The sequence below is a fragment of the Acipenser ruthenus genome, chromosome 3 (assembly GCF_902713425.1).
Source record: "Acipenser ruthenus chromosome 3, fAciRut3.2 maternal haplotype, whole genome shotgun sequence".
Taxonomy (NCBI): Eukaryota; Metazoa; Chordata; class Actinopteri; order Acipenseriformes; family Acipenseridae; genus Acipenser; species Acipenser ruthenus.
In genome coordinates this window covers 63906124-63933402 of record NC_081191.1, presented here as the reverse complement: position 1 = coordinate 63933402, position 27279 = coordinate 63906124, and the positions used below count along the sequence as shown (strand labels likewise).

The window sequence follows — 27279 nt, the reverse complement described above, 5'->3', positions numbered from 1 at the left end:
GTGCCTCGCATCTAACACAAACTTACCTGATACAGATACAGCTTCAGCATCCATGGCAGCTTTTCCCCTTACTTCCTCGGTGTCATTTGAAACTCCACCCATCATCAGCGTGTGTTCAGTCCTCGTAGTTTCTAGTGAGATGCCACATTCGATGCAGAAATTCACAATAAACGGACATGTGCCATTTATTTAATAATAAGCGAACAATAAATTAAATTAAATTTGGGACTATTACACTGTGGATGTATGTTATTATTATTTATTTCTTAGCAGACGCCCTTATCCAGGGCGACTTACAATTGTTACAAGATATCACATTATACATTATTTCACATTATACAGATATCACATTATTTTACATACAATTGCCCATTTATACAGTTGGGTTTTTACTGGAGCAATCTAGGTAAAGTACCTTGCTCAAGGGTACAACAGCAGTGTCCCCCACTGGGGATTGAACCCACAACCCTCCGGTCAAGAGTCCAGAGCCCTAACCACTACTCCACACTACTCCACACTGCTGCCTGTATACACAATAAAAGTTTCTGGTTTTGTCTTAATTTAAATGTGTTTTAATTATTTTTCATTCCTCAAATGACAGGGAGCCGTGTTATAAGCGGTATAAACCTCTTCGGGCCGTGCGGTTCCCATGATATATACCACCCCAAGCGTGGTATATATCATGGAAATATTTTAGCTTGATTACCCCTGTACTGTACCTTGGCTATTTAATCCCTGTACACAGTTTGAAAAAACAGCACTGACTGCAACAGCAAGCAAGCAAGGCTGGAAAGAGAAAAGAAAAGAATTTTTGCAAACCCCACGTTGATTTAGAGGAGTTAACCACCTGCCTGTGGATTACCGTGCAAACAGAACCGCCTGGATGACTGGGGAATGTTTTAATGAATGGCTCCGTATGTGATTTTTTTAGAAAACGTTTTGCTGTCCATACTTGCAAAAAAAGACCGTCCAGATGTGTATCACAGAGTTCTTCGCTGGAAACAATTTGCAGTAATGTAGCCTACCTGTACTGTACATTTCTGCACTTGCGGGTTAATTTGGTCTGTGGCGGGTACGTTTCACATATACTTATACACCACAGTGGCGGGTACATTTTTGTACCCTTAACACTTTGAATGCCAGCGGCTCTGTGCCAGTGGTGTGAATTTGCGACAGACCGCTGTACCTTTTAATAAACAGAAGCTGCTGGCTAAAACAAGAAGAAACTTGAAAACAATTGTCACCACAACTTCTGCTTTCAATTGGTCTATTATTTAATATATGCTGTCATTCAAGTTTTTTTAGCAAATCACATATGAAAGTGATGTTGCTGACAAACAAAATGGAGGTGGTGCTTACGGTTAGTTTCTGATACTTGCTAAATTAAATCTAAAAGGATTTTTATAAACTACTAAAATATTATTTAATTATGTGTGGAATATTTTTTGCTGGATAACCGATCAAGAAAATAACTTAGTTTTCAGTGTCTGTGTGTGAAGAGCATAGCAGGCAGCTTGTCAGACTGAGTGCCACAGGAAACTTACACAGGTTCAAAACAAACCCCCTCAAACACGTTGTGGGCTGTCCTGCCTTTCTCTCCGTGATTACTTTTTACAAATAAAAATGATACCACAGAACAGCAAAAATAGGTCAGAAAAAGCTGGTGAAAAATGCTGAAAATTATTTTCGCTGAAGAAAATAAAATCGCCCTGGCAGTGCCGTCTATTTATGTCTTGAATTACTCCTCTTGTTTATTTTTTTATTTTTAGAATGGCGAAAAAATACACTGCCCTGCAGGCTGCTGGTTTTCTATTTGTCGACCAAGATAGTGAGCCCGAAAGTGTAATCCTATTTGTTCTACAGATCTACCAAGTGAAGATTTTCTTGTATTGTTGCATTATATCTGTATGGCCTACAGTCCTCTGCTTGCATATCTTTTTAGGTACAGTATTCGTATTCTTTATGGCCACACCTTCTGTTAGAACCTTTGTAATCTGTAATTTACACATTATATTTTATAACAAAAAAAATAATAATAAAGTTTAGCAAGCATTTGAATCACTGTTCCCATGTTGTACATTTTTTTGTGGAATAATGATCAGACTTGTGAATGAATATTATGCTACTGACAAGCTCATACTGTCCAGACTGTAACATCCCAATTTTTCAGTGTGTGGAACTTTTTGTGTTGAAAACAAACAATTTAAAGCCAATTAATGACTCAAATGTGTCATTGTTAGATAAAGTAGTGTCACAAAGACGGCCGGAGTGGGTGGCGTCAGACCAGATCCAGGAAATAAAATGACAGAGACTTGGGGTTTTGGTGAAGCTGAGCGTGTGATCGCGCTCAGCATTTCATAATTAATTGACAGAACAGAAAATAAAAGGTTTGAACACAAAACAGGACACGGCACTTACGCCAAAATAAACAGATAAACAAAACGAACAGACACTGACACACAGGGACGAACACTAAACAAACACGTACCACGTAGCAATTGCTTCTCTATTGATTATCTCTTCACTCTCTCCCGTTCCTTCGCCCTGAACAGACAACCCCGAGTTAGTGCTACGTGTCTCTATATATACTGTTGTGCTGGGATTCAATTACTAATTAATTATTCACTTGAATCCCAGCACGTGAATTAATTACGTGCAACCCCGTGCTCACATATTACATTTAACCAGCACGTGAAGTGATTTGTGCCCTCCTCGTGCCTAAATACAAATCTACATTTTTAAATACACGTGAAACACAGACCCGTTTATATCCCGTGTACCAATCTCTATACACCAACATTAACACACGCACGAAACATACAACATATAACACACAAATGCACACATTAATTTATTTATTTGTACTAAATGAAGTATGAATTATATTATAATAGAGATCTCTCAAACATTTAGTTTTAGAGTCGGATTAATAAAAAAAATACCTAGTATATAGCATATTACATAATTTTCAAACGTTATCTTCTCCTGAAGACGTACAGTGTATAAAGTACTGTATAAAATAATTTATTAGGAAATTATTTCACATTTACATATATTGTATGGATTTTTACCCAGTTTTCCAATCAAATGATAAAATGCATACCTTTACAACCAACCATTTTATAGCCTGCAAGGTAGGGAACATATTATCCATTTGTACTTTTGTTGTATCTTTTTTTTTTTTTTTTTTTTAAATAGATATTGAAGGATATATAAAACCACGTACTAAATTTCTGTAATCCTATTGGATTATTTTAGTTTCTATTAGATTTTCTATAAGGTTCCTACAGGATTTCATTTGTTTCCAGCACAATCCAATAGGATATCTATAATCCTATTGGATTCTTTTAGTTTCTATTGGATTTGCTATAAGGTTACTTTAAGATCTTTTATATCAATAGGATTATTTAAATGGGATTCAGTAGTAGGTGAGTGGAGTATTGTTTAAACATTAGATTTAAAGGTATAGATTTAAATAAGATAGTGGGTTTGTGGGGGGGGGGGTTTAAAGGTGCATCTGAACATTCTGTTTATTTATATAAAGGGTTAATCAAGCTCAATACTATTGGGTTGCAATGAGACATAGCATTTGTTAATTCTATCGATTTTTCCAATATTAACAACTTTCCTTACAATATCACATGGCTTTACAGCAATTATTGTCTCTTTCAGTACAACTTATTTGATATGAGATGCTGCTGCTCTTCCTGTGCTAGCATCACTCAAAACAGGTGCAATCTCAGTTTCATACAACTGTACCAAGATAAAAGACAAATTTGAAGGCAGTGTGGTACATGCACTATAGACTTTATCAGACCAATATTCCCAACTGTATAGCTATTGTGTTTGTGCCTGTAACAGGGCGAGCAGCCCTGTACATTGTTTTGTTTATTTTTGGAACAGAGTCCCCTCCGCCCCTGTGCAGATTATTTATTGTTTTTTGTTTATTATGATTTATTGTATTTGTCGGCGAGCGCCGTATGTTTTATTGTTTTGTATTTTGACGGCGTAGCCGATTTGTTTTGTTTAGCGTGGATGGGTAGCCCCATCCACAACATAATTAAAACTCGTGCAGAAGGTGGCCATCTCCCGAATTAATTAGGTGATTTAATTTGTTGCTAATCGGGAGATGGTCACCTGTTATAAAAAGCCTGCAGCTCTCTAGCTCGGTGTGGGTGTCAGAAGGAGAGAGTGTGCGAGAGGAGTGACGGAGAAACGAGAGAAAGAAAGTAAACATAGGAACAGTGAAGGCAATCTGCCCAGCCTGACCTGTGTTTGATTTATTTTGTGTCCGTGATTTATTTTGTTTAAACCTTTTATTTTGCTTTGTGAGCGAGTGTTTTGTGTTTGAATATTTTATTTATTTTTGGATTATTTAAATAAATCGGCGCAAGCCTTTTGAACTGCAGTACTTCCCCGGTGTCAGTATTTTTGTTCCTGCTTCTGCCTGACGTCAGACCACTAGCCATTCCTGTCACAGTGCCCTTTCCCGTAATTTTCTGTGCAGAAAACCTTTCCTTTTATTATAGCTCTCTGAAAGAACTCTGCTCCAACAACATTGTCATTGGCAGCTGCACTACATAATGGTAACAAAGTTAGTTCCTGTGATGCGTTCACAGTTCTTAGGGCGGGACTGCCAAGTAGCACAAAGTTTTTTTTCCCAAGACTTTTGCATTTGTAATTAAAGGATAGCCATGCACCCATGCATTTACATACCTTTCAACTACATGGGAAATGTCATTCTCTGTTTTAGATTCTCAAAAATTGAGGCACAGACTTCAAAGTTACAAACTGATGTGTGATCTGTGTTGGAATATAATGTGTTCCATGGAACAACTTTTTAAGTTTCTGTGCCCTTCAAAAGGAAAGGCAGAAGTACACCAAAGGGGACTGTGCACCTTAACAGCATTGCACAGATGTATAAGCTGATGTACATTGTGGGACATGAATGACATGCCGTACATTACAGGAATGTCTTTCACAAATGTGCTAATTTTTTATGTTGACATTGCCAAATCATGTTCAGATACAGTCTCTTTAAGAAAGCAAAATATGGCACTGACTACAAGCACCCGGTGTCTCAGGAATTGCTTTGGTAGTATTTTGTCTAACACAGGCAGGCTGTAGAACAGTAACCAACTATGACATCTGAAGCTTTCCGTTTCTGAGCTACTGTCACACTCCGTGGTAGCCTTGTTATATCAGCAGGTGGTCTGATGGAGAGCAACTTTTGGTCTATCTGATTTTTTGATGTGCCAATGTACCATGGAAATTCATGGTTCTTGCTATTCAACCACATATCAAGAAACTGCTTAGTGACACCTAACAAAACACAGTGCATATAATCGACAGGAAAGCTTTCTATCGTGTCGAATCCTGTTGATGGATTTAACAGAATTTATGGTGATACTGTTTTAACAACAAGTACATGCATTTCTCTGTTTTGTAAGGCGCTTTCACCACATTCTATAAGATGCTCATGGGTGCTTGCTGCAGCTTCATCAGGTGGATAAACCCTTGTGAACCCTCTTCCTTTAGATACAACTACACCTTTGCTTAAGCAATAGCTGCATCCATAGGCTCCATTGAATTGTTGGATACCTTGAAGCATACATCGAGTCACTGCATCACAAGAACAGATGACAGGGTACACTTTTGAAACACATGTGCTCTTGTTTTGTGGATGCACCCATTTGACACCACCTGTATTTATCTGTTCAATGTCATCAACAAACTGTTTTAAAAATGTTGACATTTCAGGCTTCTCCTTTCCAAACCAGATACAAGCAAGAAGCACATGCTTGAAATGAATAGTTGGTGGTAATTCATTAATCACGCACCGAATTGGCCACAAAGAATATGCAGATGACTTAAATGCGGGTACCCCATCACAGTTTCATAGTAAGGAAATGTCACTCTCTGTGAACTGGGGGATGATTTATAATATGCTCCATTATAAATGTCACTCTTAGCAGCATTTCTTTCGTCCCCATCAGATTTAACAGATTCTTCTTTTTCTAATATATTAGCAATCTGCTCTTTGAGTGATACTTACAAAGAAATGACCCTCTTTCATGCTACCTTCTCTATTCCACTCCTCATTACATTCACCGCACTGAGTGCTTTCAGATGGCAGGTAAGCCTTGCACATTTTACAATAGAAATGTATATTTAGGGAGTCTGAAGGATTTTTAAACATCTTTTTGAACATGAACAATGATTGTGGAATGAGGTTGTTGTTTGGCAGATTTAGACTCATTAATCTTAACAGGTCCTCCAATGCACAACATTGTACGGGAAAACAATGTGGCATTCAAAGTGTTAAGGCTGGTTTATGTTCCATCGTTCGACTGTCGTTGAAGAGCAAGGCGGCCTGCGATCATCGCTGTCGTGTCGCCGTGCAGTTTATACTTTCTACTGGCAGTCGTCCTGCTCAAACTGCAGTCGCTGACAGTTCAAATCATCTGAACTTTGACCTCGTCGCTGTGGTTATTACAACGCCAAAATGGAAGCTGCTCAGTGTTTATCCCTGTGTATGTGCAGTCGATAGAGCTGATTATAAAGATCAGATGAAAAAGGAGAACGCATGGGTTTCAATTGCTGAACAAATGCAATCAACTTGTGAGTATTTTACACTCACTGAAGTGTAACCGGTGAAGTTTTAATTTTAATACAGTGACTGCTGTTTTAAAAACATTGTATATTAATTACGAAGTGCCCCAAGCAAGAGTATTTATGGACTACATTGCTGAGGTAGAAAGAAGGCAGCTGCAAGAAACTAAAAGGTACAACGTTCCTGTCAGTGATGTCAGATGGTTCAACCGATAGCGCTGTCATAGAAGAGTAGCTAGTATATGTATGATTCTGCCAGAAAGGGCTGGTGACTGTGCAGTTTGTGCGCATGCAGTCTGTGGAGAGGGCAGATGCCAAACACATCTCAGAAGCTATATCTTTACTCATGAGGCAGATTGTTTCAGACCCTGTTGAGACGGCTCATAAATGTTGCTTGTTCTTGTATTTTCTTTTGTTGTCATTTCCCCCAGGAACGATGTTGGCCGGTAAAATGTCTGTGTGGCTGGTGCATGGAAAAGTTAATTTCAAGCCCTGATAGATACTGATTATATATATATATATATATATATATATATATATATATATATATATATATATATATATATCAGTAGTTGACTGTCAGTTAAAAAAAAATGAATGCAGCAATATTTATTTTGTCTTAGAAAAGACAAAACAAACCGACCTCAGCTAAGTAACAGCAAAAATGTTTTTGAGATAAACAAGCATTGCCTCAGCTTTCAGGGCTTTGCTCTTGATCTGGGATCATAACTTGATGAGTGAGACCATTCTTTTAGTTTGTTTCTGATTCTATTTAACTCCTCAACAAACATGGAAACACACATAATTACTGAGTCCAGTGCAATAAATCAAGAGACATTGGAAGGGGTTAAACACAAGAATGTAAAAAATGTAAGTGGCTTAACTTTGTTTTTACTTTGACTCTGGTGGAGATGTAACCATATTGTATTGATCCTGTGTGCTGCAAAGAAAGTTTAAGGTGTGGGGCCCTAATATCTATTGTAGGTGTAGGTTAAATGGGTTCAAAGTGGGTGGAAAACTAAATCATAGACAAGCCATCAGAGACTTGTGAGAATATGTTATACAATTTTTAAAAAGCCTTGGTATGAACTCCTTTATGTGCAGCCTCCACCTTCACCAGTATAAGTCACAAACAATACATGTTGTTCTTTTATTATTATTTCATTTAAAAAAAAAAAAATAATAATAATATTTTACAGATAGGTGTATTTGCCATTATTTGTATAAGAAACGTTGTCCATAAATGACATGATCTGCGGATTTATTTGATTGATCAAAGCCTTTGCCAGCGAGCTTGCCTTGAATGCCTATCTGTTGTGATTACCCCAGGTGTTTGTGTGTTACCAGTCTTTTTATGATACATGGTTAAATATGAATAGTTAAACAGCATAGCTAATCTTAATGTAACATAATTACCATCTGATGCAATCTATCTGACACATGGAATCTGATAAAAAAAAAATACTGTACATTTCTGGGATATCTAATCCTTAGTTATAACATACAAAAAGAATATTGGCTTAATAAAATAATTATTTTAAACAACTTTTCAATAATTGTCATTTTATATATTTAACACAAATTTGTCCAAGACCCGAAAAATGTGATTTGAACTCAAACCCAGATATAATCTGCTGTACGGACTACTTTTTACAGTTGCCAAATAGGGATTTACACTAAGCAAACAATGCACATTTCTCTAACAAATTATTAATAAAAGAAAGCCTTCTATGATCATTTCATTAAAGATGGAAAGTTGCACCTGGTTTGCATTCATAGATTCTGCATGAAGTTCAGTATCTGATAGTTTTAACAAATCATTTTTTAACATGTAAGCCTTATGTATATATAAAGGGTAAAGATAATGGGAAAAGAGAAAAGGTAATATAATAGTGCTGGCACCTCTGTGAGCTATGCAGTCTTTCTGTTGCTGTATGTGTTAGTGTTTTTTTTTTTTTTTTAGGAGAGTTGAGGGTGAGTAGTTTCCATGGAAACCTGTCTGATCCTTACCTTTCACATCAGTAGTGAGTCATGGCCATAGGCAGTCTTTGACTAGCTGATTTATTCATTCTTGAAAACAAAAAGAAGTGAATCAGGCCAGAGCCAGTACCACCAAAAATACCATAAGAAGAAGATAAAGTGCAGAATCACCCTGTACATTTCAGAATACATTACATGCATGTTATTTGCATTACAAATGTGTCATGTGATAGAATGTCCAGTGACATGTATTACAGGTATGTTTCATTTTGTGAGCCCAAGCTCTGTAGTCATTATTTTGTTAAATCCTATGTGTCATCCTTGTTATGTCTGGAACTCATAAAATTCTTGTTTTTTGCAACTTGACACTGCTTGAATCGCATATCTTTTTTTAAAATGTTGACTAATGTTTTTTTATTTGAATCTTGGGCCCTTTCCACACTATGCTTTTAAACCGCATAGTTGCCTTTAAACTGGCTTAAAAGTGCTGAATACGGTTAGCGTCCACACTATGCAGCGTTTAATACCGTACTCGAGACCACCTCAGGAGGTAGTCTCGAGTCCGGTTCTAAATTAGATCGCATCAGGTAGTGCGGTTTGTCAGAAGTGTGGACACTGTAATACCAAACTACAAACTACTCCGCACTAAGCATTCATTTTTATGCTTAAACAAAAATCTGTCCGGACAGCTCTGTTAAACTAGTGGGGAAAATAACAAAAGCACAACGTTAAATTAGGCGACTGCAAAAATTAAATGCAGGTTAAAAGCAGGATTTGAAATCAAATTAAGTGGACCACAATTAGGCTCAGGCAAGATATGAAGGTAAAAGCAAAGATTGTTTTGTAATTTAACAGCTTTTTCTGAGTTTAATTATGAAACGGAATCAACTCAATTTATTTAAAGGGACGTTACCTGATTAAAAATAAAACCTGAAAACTTCAAGCCCTACTTGTGTGTGTGCTTGCATTTACTTTTTCTAAAATACTTGTTTTGTTTCTTTTTAGCAATATGGATCTCTGTTAATATAGGGCACAACACATTATTTTTAAATAAAATACAGTGCATGGTAGGCATAGTATCGTATTCATTTCCACTGTTCATGCGCTGCTAGGAACTGTAACCAAACTATTTTAATAGTGTGTGTACGCATTAAGCACGACTAAACATGAAACAGTACTTTAGTGTGGATGCTTTGAGCTGGATTAGTTAAAAGGATTTTGAGTATGGTTCCCTAGATCGGTTATGTAGTGTGGACAGAGGATTGGATAAATAACTGTTACTGTGCAATAGCTTAGTGTTTCTGGTTGCATTTTTCTCCATCAGAGCTTGCAGGCAGATGATTTCTGTAAACCTCATCAGATTCTGTACACATATTTGAACCTTGTATATGCAGTCAAGCCTGCTCATAGCGATCTCTAAGGGTAGTATTAAAGCTGTATTCTTAGACAAGTGATCTTTAAATCCTGCTGCTGTAACATACATATAGAATACTGTAGAAGGTACTATACAGTACAGGCTAATACTCGTTAAGACTAAGTGGCTCACTACAAGCCTGAAAAGATCTGCTTGTACCCTATACTATATTTTTGTATAGTTTAAATAAGAATGAATCAGTAGTATAGATTTAATGTGACTGAAAGACATCTGATACAATGACATTTTAAAAGGCTATATTACATCAATTTTGTAATCTACCATGTGCAGTAGTATAAAAGTGTCACTTTGGACAGTATAGCTGTGGCTTTTGATACAGGTTTGACTAATTTATACTACACCACCTGTATTTTGTAGTTTAAATAGGTTAGTCAACCCTTTTTTTTTCTTCTAGAACTGGAAAGAGAACTTACTAAGAAGCCTAAGAAAACGTGTATCGTGAAAATGGTGGGGACTAGAAACCTATGGAAGAACATCTTGGTTCTCTGTGTAAACTCGTAAGTAAACTTTATCATTGTTTTTGTTGCTGTTAATGTTTTTTTGGTTTTGTTTTTTTAAATAAAATGTTGCTGCCCCCAGTATTGGGGGATAATGTGGTTAACCAGTGGAAAAAATGACAACCCAAAAACCTTTTTTCTGTGAAAGCATGGTTGCAGTTGTAGCAGTTTGTTTGGATTTTGATGATCTGAGGAGACGATTAGCAAGTAGTCTGAGTGAGGAAATCCGGCAACAAACGCCCTGTCCCCAGCTGTACTGCTTTCCTAGAAAAAGGAGAACACTATGGGGCGGGCTACCATTATACTGATATTTTGCTCTACTGTGTGTGAGAATATGTAATCCATTATAACAGTACCTTAATATTAAAGTGTGCTTTGCCTATTGTTATGAATGGATAAAACATCACTCTTGCTGCGATGTTTTATGAGCAGGCCATAAAAAACTGACAGATTTGGACCATCAACTACTACAAATGTTTTTGGTGTACAATTATCAAATATAATACTCGCACCTTTTTACATAACAGTATTTGGGGAATACAGTATAGTAAAAAAAAATATGTATACATGAATGATTGCATCTGGAAATGTAAATGTAAGGTCTCAAATGTGCAGTTTTGAAAGAAAACGCATGCTATAGCAAACATTTATTTTCATTTTACATCATGATATCTGTTACTAGTTTAGGTTATAGGAGGTTTCACCTCAGTAGTGTCTTCTGGGTCATGGAATGTTACTCAGAAATGTCTTCATCTAGACAATGTGGGGAAGCTGTAAAAAAAGGCCAACAGGATGCTTGGATATATAGTGAAAAGTGTTGAATTTAAATCAAGGGAAGTAATGTTAAAACTTTACAATGCATTAGTAAGACCTCATCTAGAATACTGTGTTCAGTTCTGGTCACCTCGCTACAAAAAGGATATTGCTGCTCTAGAAAGAGTGCAAAGAAGCGACCAGAGTTATTCCGGGTTTAAAAGGCATGTCATATGCAGACAGGCTTAAATAATTGAATCTATTTAGTCTTGAACAAAGAAGACTACGCGGCGATCTGATTCAAGCATTCAAAATTCTAAAAGGTATTGACAATGTGGACCCAAGGGACTTTTTCGATGTGAAAAAAGAAACAAGGACCAGGGGTCACAAGTGGAGATTAGATAAAGAGGCATTCAGAACAGAAAATAGGAGGCACTTTTTTTACACAGAGAATCGTGGGAATCTGGAACCAACTCCCCAGTAATGTTGTGAAGCTGATACCCTGGGATCCTTCAAGAAGCTGCTTGATGAGATTGTGGGATCAATAAGCTACTAACAACCAAACGAGCAAGATGGGCCAAATGACCTCCTCTCGTTTGTAAACTTTCTTATGTTCTTATGACAGAAAGTGTGTCAATCACCAGGGGAAGCTGCTGATTGGTTATTGACAGAAAAGAAGCCATTGAAAGGGTTGGGAGAATTTCACACTTCAGCTGAAATGACCAAGCTAGTGCAATAATATCTGAAAGCATTGATACCAAACAGAGGTTTCTTTAACCAAGTGCAGTACCAGGTATCATGTGTTAACCTGGACGTTTGAGACCTATATAACAGGGTTTACTTATAGAATTATTTTGTTAGCTGCAACCACTTTAATGACAGATATAGAGAAAAACAATTCAATTGAACCAAGAACCACTCAACATATTGCAAAAATCCCCAAAAGAAAGGGAAAGAATAAATAACATGAAACCAGGAGCTACTTGCTCAGGCACATTACCACAGTGTTTTTAATTTGTGAACTATTTCTCTTCCATCCCCTCCCCCATCCCCCCAAGGCTCACAGGGTTTGGGATCCACCACTGCTTTGCTAGGAGCATGATGAAAAACAAATGGGAAAATACTACAGCTTCACACAACAATGACATCCACAACAACATGATGCTCAGCAACTTCTACGCAGACTATTACACTATGGCGGGGATTGCTGTGGCTTCCTGTCTGGCCATGTGCCCTGCAGTGGGGTTCATGGGCCGGAGGGGGGGCCTGCTGATGTTTATGATCCTCACCGCCCTGGCCTCACTGCTTCAGCTGGGCTTCCTAAACTGTGAGTCCCTGTGCTGCTTGGATGGGGGTTGGGTTGGGGTTGGGGTAGTGGAACGGGGCAGTTTAGAGGATATCTGTGTAACCGTTCAGGGGCCAAATTTGATGTTTTTAGATATTAACTTCATTAAGAAAAATAACATGGTTTATTTGGGTGGTTTAGTAAGAAATATTTACTTGTACTTGCATAGTTCAATAAAGACCTTCAAATAAGCCAAATTTGTGGTACTGTTCTAGGTATCAAATCAGAATCAGGTAGCTTCAATTTAGCTTCAAGGATTTTATTAAACATTCAAATTGTGTCTGATAGTTTTACTTATACTGGTTATGATTAAATTGAAACTCCCTTTTTTCATCAGTTTCCGAAGATTTTATTTACATATTTAATGTGGAAATGTAGTTATTCAGCAGTGTTTTCATGTAGTCAGCAGTCCAGATTTCAAGGGACCAACAAAAAATGTCTCATCAATAATTCTTATTATCAGAGTGTAAGCCATATATTTGCATGCTGTCATTTTTTTGAAGTTACAGTAACACTGAAGTCAAATTACAATTACAGTACAATGAAAAGTATTATACATTTAAAAGTACTTTTCATTTAATTGAAAATATGGTGTTTTTGCAATGTCTACTTTTTAAAAGTTTACATTGCAAAAACACTTTCATAAAAGAAAAACAGCTGCAATGGCAACAGTAAGTTACAGTATATTGCATGTGCAGTACTACATTTTTAAACTGTTCAAACTATCCTGAACCAGCTGCTGTGCTAATTTCTCAGTTTTAATCTGAGTTTGTTTTAATGAGAATTGACTCTGTGTGCATATGTGTGTGTGTCTATATATATATATATATATATATATATATATATATATATATATATATATATATATATATATATATATATATATATATATATATATTACACATACACACACAGTCAATTCTCATTAAAATGAATTCAGATTAAAGCTGCGAGAAATTTATATATAAATTTTATATATATATATATACACACAGTGCCTTGCAAAACTATTCAGACCCCTGACCAATTCTCTCATATTACTGAATTACAAATGGTACATTGAAATTTTGTTCTGTTTGATATTTTATTTTAAAACACTGAAACTCAAAATCAATTATTGTAAGGTGACATTGGTTTTATGTTGGGAAATATTTTTCAGAAAAATAAAAAACTGAAATATCTTGCTTGCATAAGTATTCAACCCCTGTGCTGTGGAAGCTCCCAGTTTACACCGATGAAAGAAATTGCCCTAACGAGGACACAATTACCTTACCATTGGCCTCCACCTGTGAACCATTAAAGTTGCTGTCACATTTTCTGGATAAAAAACCCTACTGTTGAAGGATCATTGGTCAGGCTGTGAATCTGAAGGAAAATGAGGACCAAAGAGCATTCTACAGAAGTTAGAGATAAAGTAATACAAATGTGTAGATTAGGGAAAGGGTACAAAATAATATCCAAATGTTTGGATATCCCAGTGAGCACAGTTGGATCAATAATCAGGAAGTGGAAGCTGCATTACACCACCCAGGCACTGCCAAGAAAAGGCCGTCCCTCAAAACTCAGCGCTCAAACAAGAAGGGGACTTGTGAGAGAAGCCACAGAGAGGCCAGCAATCACTTTGAAGGAGCTACAGAGTTCAGTGGCTGGGAGTGGAGTACTGGTGCACCAGTCAACCTGATATGACCATATCATAACACTGGCCTGTATGGGAGGGTGGCAAAAAAGAAGCCGTTACTCAAAAAGTACCATCTGAAAGCACGTCTGGAGTTTGCCAGAAAGCATGAGAGTGCCCCAGCTGCGATGTGGGACAGGGTTTTGTGGTCAGATGAGACCAAGATAGAGCTTTTTGGCCAAAACTCAAAGCGCTATGTGTGGTGCAAACCTAACACTGCCCATGCCTCAAGACACACCGTCCCTACAGTGAAGTATGGTGGTGGCAGCATCATGCTGTGGGGATGCTTCTCATCAGCAGGGACTGGGCATCTTGTTCAAATTGAAGGAAGAATGGATGGAGCAAAATACAGGGAAATACTGCAAGAGAACCTGCTTCAGTCCGCTAAAAAACTGAAGCTTGGGAGGAAATTCACCTTTCAGCAGGACAATGATCCCAAGCACAAGGCCAAAGCAACATTGGAGTGGCTCAAGAACAAAAAGGTGAATGTCCTACAGTGGCCCACTCAAAGTCCTGATCTCAATTCCATTGAGAATCTGTGGCACTATTTGAAAATTGCGGTCCACAAGCGTCGTCCAACCAACCTGAACAACTTGGAGCAAATCTGCCAAGAAGAATGGGCCAAAATCACTCCGACACTGTGTGCAAAGCTGGTACATACTTACCCCAAAAGACTTAAAGCTGTTATTGCAGCGAAAGGTGGCTCTACCAAATATTAATGTGGGGGGGTTGAATACTTATGCAAGCAAGATATTTCAGTTTTTTATTTTTCTTAAAAATATTTCCCAACATAAAACCAATGTCACCTTACAATACTTGATTTTGAGTTTCAGTGTTTTAAAATAAAATATCAAACAGAACAAAATTTCAACGTACCATTTGTAATTCAGTAATATGAGTTATGAGTAATTATGAGTAATATTTGGTCAGGGGTCTGAATAGTTTTGCAAGGCACTGTGTGTGTGTATACAGTGCCTTGCGAAAGTATTCGGCCCCCTTGAACTTTGAGACCTTTTGCCACATTTCAGGCTTCAAACATAAAGATATGAAACTGTAATTCTTTGTGAAGAATCAACAAGAAGTGGGACACAATCATGAAGTGGAACGAAATTTATTGGATATTTCAAACTTTTTTAACAAATAAAAAACTGAAAAATTGGGCGTGCAAAATTATTCAGCCCCCTTAAGTTAATACTTTGTAGCGCCACCTTTTGCTGCGATTACAGCTGTAAGTCGCTTGGGGTATGTCTCTATCAGTTTTGCACATCGAGAGACTGAAATTTTTGCCCATTCCTCCTTGCAAAACAGCTCGAGCTCAGTGAGGTTGGATGGAGAGCATTTGTGAACAGCAGTTTTCAGTTCTTTCCACAGATTCTCGATTGGATTCAGGTCTGGACTTTGACTTGGCCATTCTAACACCTGGATATGTTTATTTGTGAACCATTCCATTGTAGATTTTGCTTTATGTTTTGGATCATTGTCTTGTTGGAAGACAAATCTCCGTCCCAGTCTCAGGTCTTTTGCAGACTCCATCAGGTTTTCTTCCAGAATGGTCCTGTATTTGGCTCCATCCATCTTCCCATCAATTTTAACCATCTTCCCTGTCCCTGCTGAAGAAAAGCAGGCCCAAACCATGATGCTGCCACCACCATGTTTGACAGTGGGGATGGTGTGTTCAGGGTGATGAGCTGTGTTGCTTTTACGCCAAACATAACGTTTTGCATTGTTGCCAAAAAGTTCGATTTTGGTTTCATCTGACCAGAGCACCTTCTTCCACATGTTTGGTGTGTCTCCCAGGTGGCTTGTGGCAAACTGTAAACGACACTTTTTATGGATATCTTTAAGAAATGGCTTTCTTCTTGCCACTCTTCCATAAAGGCCAGATTTGTGCAGTATACGACTGATTGTTGTCCTATGGACAGAGTCTCCCACCTCAGCTGTAGATCTCTGCAGTTCATCCAGAGTGATCATGGGCCTCTTGGCTGCATCTCTGATCAGTCTTCTCCTTGTATGAGCTGAAAGTTTAGAGGGACGGCCAGGTCTTGGTAGATTTGCAGTGGTCTGATACTCCTTCCATTTCAATATTATCGCTTGCACAGTGCTCCTTGGGATGTTTAAAGCTTGGGAAATCTTTTTGTATCCAAATCTGGCTTTAAACTTCTCCACAACAGTATCTCGGACCTGCCTGGTGTGTTCCTTGTTCTTCATGATGCTCTCTGCGCTTTAAACGGACCTCTGAGACTATCACAGTGCAGGTGCATTTATACGGAGACTTGATTACACACAGGTGGATTCTATTTATCATCATTAGTCATTTAGGTCAACATTGGATCATTCAGAGATCCTCACTGAACTTCTGGAGAGAGTTTGCTGCACTGAAAGTAAAGGGGCTGAATAATTTTGCACGCCCAATTTTTCAGTTTTTTATTTGTTAAAGTTTGAAATATCCAATAAATTTCGTTCCACTTCATGATTGTGTCCCACTTGTTGTTGATTCTTCACAAAAAATTACAGTTTCATATCTTTATGTTTGAAGCCTGAAATGTGGCAAAAGGTCGCAAAGTTCAAGGGGGCCGAATACTTTCGCAAGGCACTGTAGTAACGTGGATTACGTGGTACAATAGATACTGATTTTAGACACAATCCTGCTTGCTAAGTGCACCACTTTCTCCAGTGAACATGGCAATAGGGACCTTTTACAGTAGAACAGTAATACTAATAAAAAGCAGAGAATTACAGAATTAAAGTGCAGATTATTACATAATTATTCAACATCAGGTGTCCAAAGTGAAACCCATATTGGACTGCAGTGAATGAAACTGCTTTACTAATTATGTTTTCTTTTTGTTCCCTATTGTAATTGTCACTGTGGATCCAGTAATCGGGAAGTACAACCTTCATCATGATACAGGTATGCACTTCGTTTTTCTCTCCGTTTTAAGATACATGTGTAATGTACTCTCAACGCATCTACTGTATTCAGGAAATAGTATTCACAGTATGACTACCAGTATCTATCAGTGTCCTATTGTAAGTGACTCTGCATATCATGCACAGTTCACAGCCTAGCTCTGTAAAGCGCTTTGTGATGGTGGTCCACAGTGAAATGCGCCATATATATATCTGTATTTACAAGATTATAGCATGCCAAGTTATCATTAAAACAAACCAGCTTAGTAAATGCCAACTATGGTGCAGTTTAATGTTATCATGCGTAAGTAATTAACTCTCAGTAGGACATGAATTTATAAATACTAAAAGAAACTTGACAAATGTTTCTTTTTCATTGAAGACATTGAATAAGACTTTATAGTTTGGCATTGAAATATGGTTTTTAGGTTTACCTTTTATGTTCCTGGTGTATCAGATGGTCTTTATAATGTGAAGAGATAAGCAGTATACAGTAAACTATTGTAAAATCATTGCAAAGTGCAAAAATAACTTGTTGGATACACAGTATAAGCAGCATGTAAACTGGAAAAAATATAAGCTAAACTTTTATGAGAGCTAGATAACAGAATAAGCAGAAGTCAACAGTCTGTATGATTGGTTTGAGTGCTAATGTTTGACTGCTTAACCATGAATTTATATAATAAATGGTTCAAACCAAAAATGACAGTCAGAGTGGATCCTGAAACCAGTCTTCCTTATTCTGCATGAAATGCTACCTAATCCAAATGCACTGCTCTCTCTTTTCTCTCTCTCTCTCTCGCTCTCTCTCTCTCTCTGTCTCTCTCGCTGCCAATAGCACCTTAAGCTCTTGGACCTGGCGCACACTATTACACAGATTGATGTGAATGTGGTTTGTCCCTCGTGTTGCTGCAAACAGTACAAATAGTATTTACTTTAGAGTCTAACGAACAAGCTTAGTTTAAAATGGTGGAGTAAGCCAGAGAAGGGAACACCAATGCACGTAAACTCAACTAATGAGGTTTTATCGGCTTATGAAAAGGATTCAATAGGAAGAAGTGCAATGCATTTTTTAAACCTGGAAAGTAGCCACGTCCCAGGAAATACATTTAAAAATCCTTCCCAAGTTTTTCTTCTTCGAATGGCTGTTGTGATGTCATTGTGTGTATCACCGAAGTGTGAACATGATGTTTTATCCTTTGGTGAAATGTATTTTAATTACTATAAATCAAGATTCACAAAATTGACAAAGCTCATTTACTGTGTCTTTTAATGTACCGGTACTGTAGAATGTACGTACTGTAATGCCCAGTATTTGTCCTTTGATAACATGTATGCCGTCTAGTTTTGAGTCTCTTGAAAATCCTTAAAATGTTTGCAGATATAAGTAATAAAATAATAGCAATAATTAATATGTTGCATCTAATAATCTTAAAGGTGTGTTAAAGTTTTAAAATCAACTTATGTCAAAGGATTATAAAAAAAAAAAAAAGTTTTACTACCCTGCTGTCCAGTATTAAATAAAAACCTTCTTAACAGTAATGGACCACAAGGGAGAGAAGAGAGTCTTGTACTTTTCATAGGCTAATCTAAACTCTCATCTTTCTGAATCTGCAGCTACAGCAGGTGATTCTTGCAGTGATGTTGTTGTGTGATTCAGCAACCACAACTCTTTTTGTATTTGTCTGCCTAAGTGTGCATGGCGCTTTGTGCATGGGAAACCTGTCTAACGCTTAATGTGACAAGAGGTTTAGTCACACCAATTATTCGTCACTCCACACCCGGAAACACAGACATGTTTACTAACCTGTTTAAAGAAAGTCAATATACAAATACCAATGGTATTTTTCATCCCATCTAAGAAGGCAAAAAGCAAACCTCCTTTAATCAATTTTGGTGAAATATGCTGAGTTGTAAGCACCATACAGTATAAGCACCTACATTCATAAATACTAAAATAACTGGGCTGTAAACATACTGGTTTGAACTGAGGACTGTGACTGTTTTAAATGTCAAACCACAGCTGCAGTACTATCTTATTACAGTATGTAATCATTTAAGCAAGTTAACTTATTGTCCCATAGAGTTGTACACACATTCCTCTCTTGATAAATTATGGACTGGAATGTAGCTCTTGTTTTTTCAATGATTTTTTTCTTCAGAACTGAAGGCATCTCCATTAATGACAGTTGTAGCACTGGGAGAGGTTTGTTATGTTAAAACCCAACAACATCCTGTACCATCGCATGAATCACCCGTCCCCCGGGGAGTGTTCAAGAATCAATAAGAGATTGTTCCTCTGTGAAAATCCAGGGCTCATTAGAATTGTTTTGTGCTGTACTGACTTCATTACAATAAGCACAAAGCAGTAAGCTATTTGCTATTTCCTACATACGTGCTGCTCTGCATTTCCCTTCAGAGCAGCTGCAAGAAACATTTTGTGACGGCTTTCTCTAAATTGCTTGTGAAGTAACTTTACTATTTCATATACAAACAAAGTAAAATCCAAGAAAACAAGGGGCAGTTGGATAAATATAGTACTCCTAAGCTTCTTGGCGTAAGCTTTGAGTTTCAATTCAGATCTTAAGTACCTGCACTGAACACAAGCGCCAAACCAGGTAAAAGGAGATTTAGAGAAAAATGTCAATTTACTATTGGAGCTGCTGAACTCAGAACCACTCAGAATGATTGCTAACATCATCAAATAGTAAGGGAAATGTAATATATATATATATATATATATATATATATATATATATATATATATATATATATATATATATATATATATATATATATATATATATTAGTGACATTTGACGCTGCTTGCTCTAAGTTTATTCCATGCAGACTTTGGGTAGTTTTTTATTTTATTTAATTTTATTTCATTTAATTTTATTAGATATACAGTCACATATAAAAGTACTGGCACCCTAAACTTAATATAAGATCAATCAAGGAAACATGTTAAATACAAGCATTTAATAAACATTATCCAATAAATAATATTACAAGGACCAATATACACAATGGCTGGTAGTTTAACAAACAGTCTTTATACAAACAAATTAAAAAGGCACTTAACAATTTGAAATGTGTGTGCATTACAAAAGTTTTGGCACCTTTACATTAAAAGTCTGTAAAAATGTAATAAAATTAATTCAAATATACAGACGTGCTCAAATTTGTTGGTACCCCTCCACAAAAAAATGAAGAATGCACAACTTTCTCTGAAATAACTTGAAACTGACAAAAGTAATTGGCATCCACCATTGTTTAGTCCATATTTAATAGAAATCAGACTTTGCTTTTGATTTTTTATTCAACATAATATTGTAAATAAGAAAACAAATGAAAATGGCATGGACAAAAATGATGGGACCGCTAACCTAATATTGTTGCACAACCTTTAGACGCAATCACTGCAATCAAACGTTTTCTGTAGCTCTCAATGAGACTTCTGCACCTGTTAACAGGTAGTTTGGCCCACTCTTCCTGAGCAAACTGCTCCAGCTGTCTCAGGTTTGATGGGTGCCTTCTCCAGACTGCACGTTTCAGCTCTTTCCATAGATGTTCGATAGGATTCAGATCAGGACTCATAGAAGGCCACTTCAGAATAGTCCAATGTTTTGTTCTTATCCATTCTTGGGTGTTTTTAGCTGTGTGTTTTTGGTCATTATCCTGTTGGAGGACCCATGACCTGTGACTGAGACAGAGCTTTCTGACACTGGGCAGTACGTTTCGCTCCAGAATGCCTTGATAGTCTTGAGATTTCATTGTGCCCTGCACAGATTCAAGGCACCCTGTGCCAGGCGCAGCAAAGCAGCCCCAAAATATAACCGAGCCTCCTCCATGTTTCACTGTAGGTATGGTGTTCTTTTCTTTGAAAGCTTAATTTTTTCATCTGTGAACAGAGAGCTGATGTGACTTGCCAAAAAGCTCCAGTTTTGACTCATCTGTCCAAAGGACATTCTCCCAGAAGGATTGTGGCTTGTCAATGTGCATTTTAGCAAATTCCAGTCTGGTTTTTTTATGTTTTTCTTCCAAAAGTGGAGTCCTCCTGGGTCTTCTTCCATGGAGCCCACTTTCGCTCAAAAAGCGACGGATGGTGCGATCAGAAACTGACGTACCTTCACCTTGGAGTTCAGCTTGTATCTCTTTGGCAGTTATCCTTGGTTCTTTTTCTACCATTCGCACTATCCTTCTGTTCAATCTGGGGTCGATTTTCCTCTTGCGACCGCACCCAGGGAGGTTGCCTACACTGTTGTCACAGGAACATCAAGCTGCTTGGAGATGGTCTTGTAGCCTTTACCTTTACCATGCTTGTCTATTATTTTCTTTCTGATCTCCTCAGACAACTCTCTCCTTTGCTTTCTCTGGTCCATGTTCAGTGTGGTGCACACAATGATACCAAACAGCACAGTGACTACTTTTCTCCATTTAAATAGGCTGAATGACTGATTACAAGATTGGAGACGTGTGATACTAATTAAAGAAACTAATTAGTTTGAAATATCACTATAATCCAATTATTTATTATCTTTTCTAAGGGGTACAAACAAATGTGTCCAGGCCATTTTAGAATATCTTTGTAGAATAAGCAATAATTCATCTCTTTTTATAGCTTCTTTGCTTTATTCTATGACATACCAAAGGCATGCAAGTATACATGATAAAATAGCTTTTAATTTAATCACTTTTCAGGAGGAATGAAGCATTATTTCAATGAGCTGTAAGGGTACCAACAAATTTCAGCACGTCTGTATATTAACTGATTGAAAACGATGCAGTAAATAAGCTACATTGTAAAGTCAATAGACAGAACAAGAGGTCATTATTTAAAACATCTTTTGAAGAAGAACATTTTGGCAACACAGCAGATGAATGTCAAGACAAAAGTGAAGAAACCCTTGTACCTGTTGTTACATAGGGCAGCAGTGTGGAGTAGTGGTTAGGGCTCTGGACTCTTGACCGGAGGGTTGTGGGTTCAATCCCCAGTGGAGGACACTGCTGTTGTACCCTTGAGCAAGGTACTTTACCTAGATTGCTCCAGTAAAAAAAAAACAACTGTATAAATGGGTAATTGTATGTAAAAATAATGTGATATCTGTATAATGTGAAATAATGTATAATGTGATATCTTGTAACAATTGTAAGTCACCCTGGATAAGGGCGTCTGCTAAGAAATAAATAAAAAAAAAAAAAAAAAACATAGAGGTGGTTCGATCATATGGGGGAGTTTTAGCAGTTCAGGGACTGGAGCCAGTCATGTGATTGAAGATTGAATGAATGCAGCCATGTATCAAAACATTCTACAAAGTACAGTGATACCACCTGTTTGTAGGCTGATTGGCAGACAGTTTGTCTTACAAAACAACAACGACCCAAAGCATACGGTTAAGTCAACTGTGGAATTCTTGAAGAAAACGAAGATAAAAGTTCTGTAATGGCCTTTGCAATCACCAGGTCTCAAGCCAATAGAAATGCTTTGGACTGATCTGAAAAAAGCTGTCGCCAAGCACTGTGTATCCAATCTGACTGAGCTGAAGGAAGTATGCAAGACAGAATGGGCCCAGATTTCACAAACAATATGTAACAAAGCAGGGGTGCCAATACTTTTGTCATGAATGAATACTTTAAATTAAATAAGTTTTGTTTGTTTTTTGATAAACATTATTTGTTAAATTACTAGAAATAGTGTATTTTTGCTTTTTGTTTTATTAAAAAGTGGTTACATTTGACTAAATGCTTGTCCTTAATCTCTTACCTTGAATCATGGTATTGTCTGCGAGTGTAATTGTAGCTTAGACAGTCAGGAGTCAGCTGGATGGTTATTACCAAACAGACAATGACGTTCCTGTCAAAAGAAATATTGTAATAATGTAAATATTACTGATTCTGCCTCAGATTCGCAGGATGCCAATCAAGGTTTTTTCACCTTCTTTTTCAGATTTAAAAGAGACTATCAACAGAAAGTTCTCCATTGCCTTTTCCATCATAGGAATGTTTTCATCCCATGCTGTCGGGAGCCTGAGCATTTTCTTCTGTGCTGAAATCACCCCCACAGTCATCAGGTGAGTGAACTGGGCATAGGGTGAAAGGGAGGGAACCCAAAACTTTAATATACAGTAGAACCTGTCATGTCCGATTTAATTGGTTCCAGAGGGCCATCGGATGTGAAAATTATCGTATATCCGAGGGAGTCGCTGTACTACATTGCAGTGGGTTTATTAATGCTGGTGCATTATAAATTAACAATGTCAAGTACATCAGTGTGTCTAAAACACCAAAGTACGGTACTGCACATACACTATATAAAGAACATCTGTGAAAATGATTGCAAAACTGTAATACAGTATTTGGCAATTTACAAAACAGCATTTCAAAAACAGTTCTTATCGTGCTTTCTCAGTCCATGCCAAAGCGTGTTAAACTGAGATAGAAATGGAGTTTTAAAAAACAAGAAGAAAAAAGCACAGACACAAGAACAAACTGGTTTTGGAGGTCAGAAGAAAATTCTTGTTTGAACTTTTTAATGCTACAGTAATTATTCCCTTGCTTTCTTGTTTTCTCTTCTTGAATGTGGTTAAACTGGGCAGTTTGTTTTACGTGAAGTGACAGAATGTCCACCAAAGAGCTGTATTTACTATATTTTAGACCCATAACAAAATATTAATTGAGCAGTTTCCATCAGTACCTTTCAGTTTTGTAGCAGCATGTGTAAATGACACATGCCCGAGGTCCATCCTTTATTACAGGGTATTGATCTTACTGAATAGGATAGGTGTAATATATTTGTATGAACCTAGCAACAATAGTGGGGTCTAAATTAATGATCTAACAGCTGCAGATATCAAAACTGTCACCCTAAATCTTAACCGTGCTGTAACGCGAACCCCTTTACATTGTATTGTTGTATTCTGTGAAGTTAATAAATTCCTGAAAAAGGAGTGCCTCCTCCCTTATTTAACGCGCACTGACTCTGCAAATTAGGATATGCAGGAAATGGATGAATCTTGTTTGGGCAGAAACCAGTATATAGGCAGGTTTAAGCCATGTGAAGCAGGTCTAAATATCCTTGTAATTTGACTGTTTTTTGACAGTGTATCTCTTGTTTCTCTAATGTAACTAAAATGTAGGTCCTCATTAATGCTGCAAAAGAATCTTAGGTGCATATTTTAAAAAATGTTTAATTGCTGTTAGTAAATTCCTATTTCTTTTTAAAGGAGGCAAGCACTTATTATTTTACAAAACTAGAACCAAACAACTAAGTAATACATTTTCTCTTAGTTGAGCAATTACAGAGTGCAGGCCAAGCCTTGCCCCCTTTAATCAGTTCAGCTTTGTTTAGTTTTTACTTTCTAAGAAATGTTTTATAAATCTTCAAACCTCTTTTGAAGGTACAATACAATGCCTACCTTCTCTCAATGTTGCCTATAGGTATTGTCTCACAATGCTCTCTGTGCTGCCACTCCTTCAGAAGGAAATATTTAACTGTGTGTCATTCCCCTCTCACATAGTCCCAGTAAATCAAGATGGCATGTAGTCTGAATCTAACTGGAAAATGATTCTCTCCATCTAGCAAAAAACAATGCTGGAGCAACATGGTGGAGAGAAATGTTGTCTATAATGTTGTGCCTTTTGTTCAGATTTAGTGAAACTTTGTATTTTTATATTTGAGGTGAATCAACAAAGAAATACCGGGAATTTGGATGGATTCCACAGTAAGATTAGTCACCCCCTTCTGTCTTTTGCCCATTAGCCACTGTTAGCAGAGGAACCCTGAGAGATCCATAAAAGGCTATCCTATTTCCAAACCAATCTTTCACCCTATCCTGGGAGACCTGGATTGTTTGGTTCATTTAACTCCTTCAATGATTCTTTCCTGGACAGCAAATCTATACAGTAATTAATCTATATAGGAATTCATCTTATAAACCAAAAAGCAATGGAGGTGTGTGTGAAAGTGACTTCCTGCCATAGTGACCTATGAAAAACATGAATGGCTCTCATTGGCATTGAGGAGTGGGTTTCATTGGGCAGCATTGCGTGTAAAAGGACACAAAACACTAATGTATAAGCTTAGTACCATTTGTGTAATGCTATTTGCATACATTGTTCAAAAAGATTATAGAAGCTGAACTGCTTTGCAAACTAAACAGTAATATCTCACAGCTCTATTCAGCTATTGTGGCTGCTGCTACAGTAGGTTTCCTGTCCTGTCTTAATTAAAATTAAATTAAGCAATTCAGCATTTCTTACTGATGCAGTGTTTGATATGATTGCTGTTTGAGATAAGTACAGCACTTTTCTGAGAAGCATAATGCATCATAGTTGCATTCAGACACTATCATTGTAAGATGGTAATTTTGTAAAGGTTAGTTCATGATGTGGTCAGATTAACTGGCTCTCTCTATACTTGTCAATAAGTGGGTGATGTATCATTTAGAGAGCTCCTCAGCTGGATGCATACTTGGTACATTGAAATACATGCAGTTGCAATTGCAGTTCTTGGAAGTCCCCTTTTATCAGCTGGCATGTAATAAAACAGCCTAAAGAGAAGCAACAGCAGCTGCTTCCTTCCAACCCCAGCTTTATCGAGTTGGTGCAGCATTGCAGGGACACTGCAGCAAGACAGGGATTTTCAACTGTGCACTGTAGACTGTTTTGCCAGAAAAAGAGGATACTGCACTATACAGATAGAAGTATTTTTCAATGTCTTCTGATGTTTGCAGACATTGAAAAAGACTTCTAGTCTAAATGTTTGTTAATGAATTTCAGTTTATTTTAGGATTCAGCACTATTGGATGTTTAATGGCTATGAATGGTAAATGATTTGATATCAGGGCATTTCAAGAACAAATAACAATGTTGATAGTTACATCTGGGTTAGATACGAGTGCAGGTGAAATACAAAATACTACACATTGGGTTAAGTGCAGGATTAAATACAGTAAACTAGGGAGCAGATAAGTGCAAGCGGAAGTGCATTAAGGCAGGCTGCTATATTGTCCAGAAGGGAAGAGTTGAGTTTTACAGGTGTTGTCTGAAGAGGTGTCTTGAGGAGGTGCCGGAAGGTGGTCAGGGACTGGGCAGCCCTGACATCCATATGAAGGTCGTTCCACCACTGCGGGGCGAGGGTGGAGAAGGAGCAGGCTCTGGAGACAGGGGAGCGTAGAGGAGGCACAGCCAGTCTTCTAGTGCAGGCGGAGCAGAGAGGTTGGGTGGGGGTGTAGGGAGAGATGTGGGTCTGGATGTAGCTGGGTGCAGTCTGGTCAAGGCAGAGGAACAAGACCTCATTTACGAGTTTTTCCTTTGTTTGATAGACACTTTGAAAACCAGAATTTGTGATGACGCAGGCTGTGCTGTGACACTGCTGTTTCTGCCATTGCTGGATTCAGTCTGCAAAGAGTCTTTTTGCCTTATTGACTCTGCTATTGAACCAACAATTAATGTGCTATTAGGCCTGGTCTTTTGAATATGAAGCCATCTTTTCTGTACTATTTTATTTTAGCTGTAGTTGATGGGCAGGTGTGGGGATTACCTTGATGTTTCCTGTCCAGTGTTGAAATGTTTAATCAAAATCAACATTTATTTTATACATCTAAAAATGAGGTTTGCAGCAGCAGCTTCTTCTTCCATTGTATTCACACAGCAATTCATTCTATTCCTCCCAATGTCGTTAAATGACTCACAACCAGAGGGAGATGTTGGTCTGCACTGGGACCAACTGTGTTATACTTTTAAAACCAGACATGTTTAAAGTTATAGAAATGTATTGCACACAAGGGCCCATTTTCTTTTCATTTTCATCATTATTGATACAAATAAAATGTGTTAATTTCAGTTTCAAAAGAAGTACTTTTTTGAAAATTATTAGTAGCTTGACCTTGCATCATACCTTGTGATATTTGGATCAGTCCACTGGGTGTTAGTTCAGTATGGAGTGAATGTAAAGCAAGTGTATTCCCAGTTGCGCATCAATGTCTTTTTAATATTCCCTTCAAAGCAGTCTCTGTGTATTTACTGTTGTGGTAGTCGTGATCATGAATGTTGCCTTACGTGCCAAATC

The 27279-nt window shown here is 37.4% G+C and overlaps 1 protein-coding gene across 2 annotated transcripts in view; it reads left to right on the top strand.

Annotated features, from left to right (window-relative positions):
* The window catches only part of LOC117435430 (solute carrier family 22 member 23-like), an 80106-nt gene that overhangs the window by 49739 nt on the left and 3088 nt on the right, over positions 1 to 27279 (top strand). For both annotated transcript variants that reach the window (XM_034058576.3, XM_059014765.1), the window contains exons 6-9: positions 10422 to 10524; positions 12336 to 12604; positions 17176 to 17208; positions 23158 to 23281. In XM_034058576.3, coding sequence (XP_033914467.3) covers positions 10422 to 10524; positions 12336 to 12604; positions 17176 to 17208; positions 23158 to 23281 — 529 coding nt within the window. The remainder of the gene's footprint in view (positions 1 to 10421; positions 10525 to 12335; positions 12605 to 17175; positions 17209 to 23157; positions 23282 to 27279) is intronic.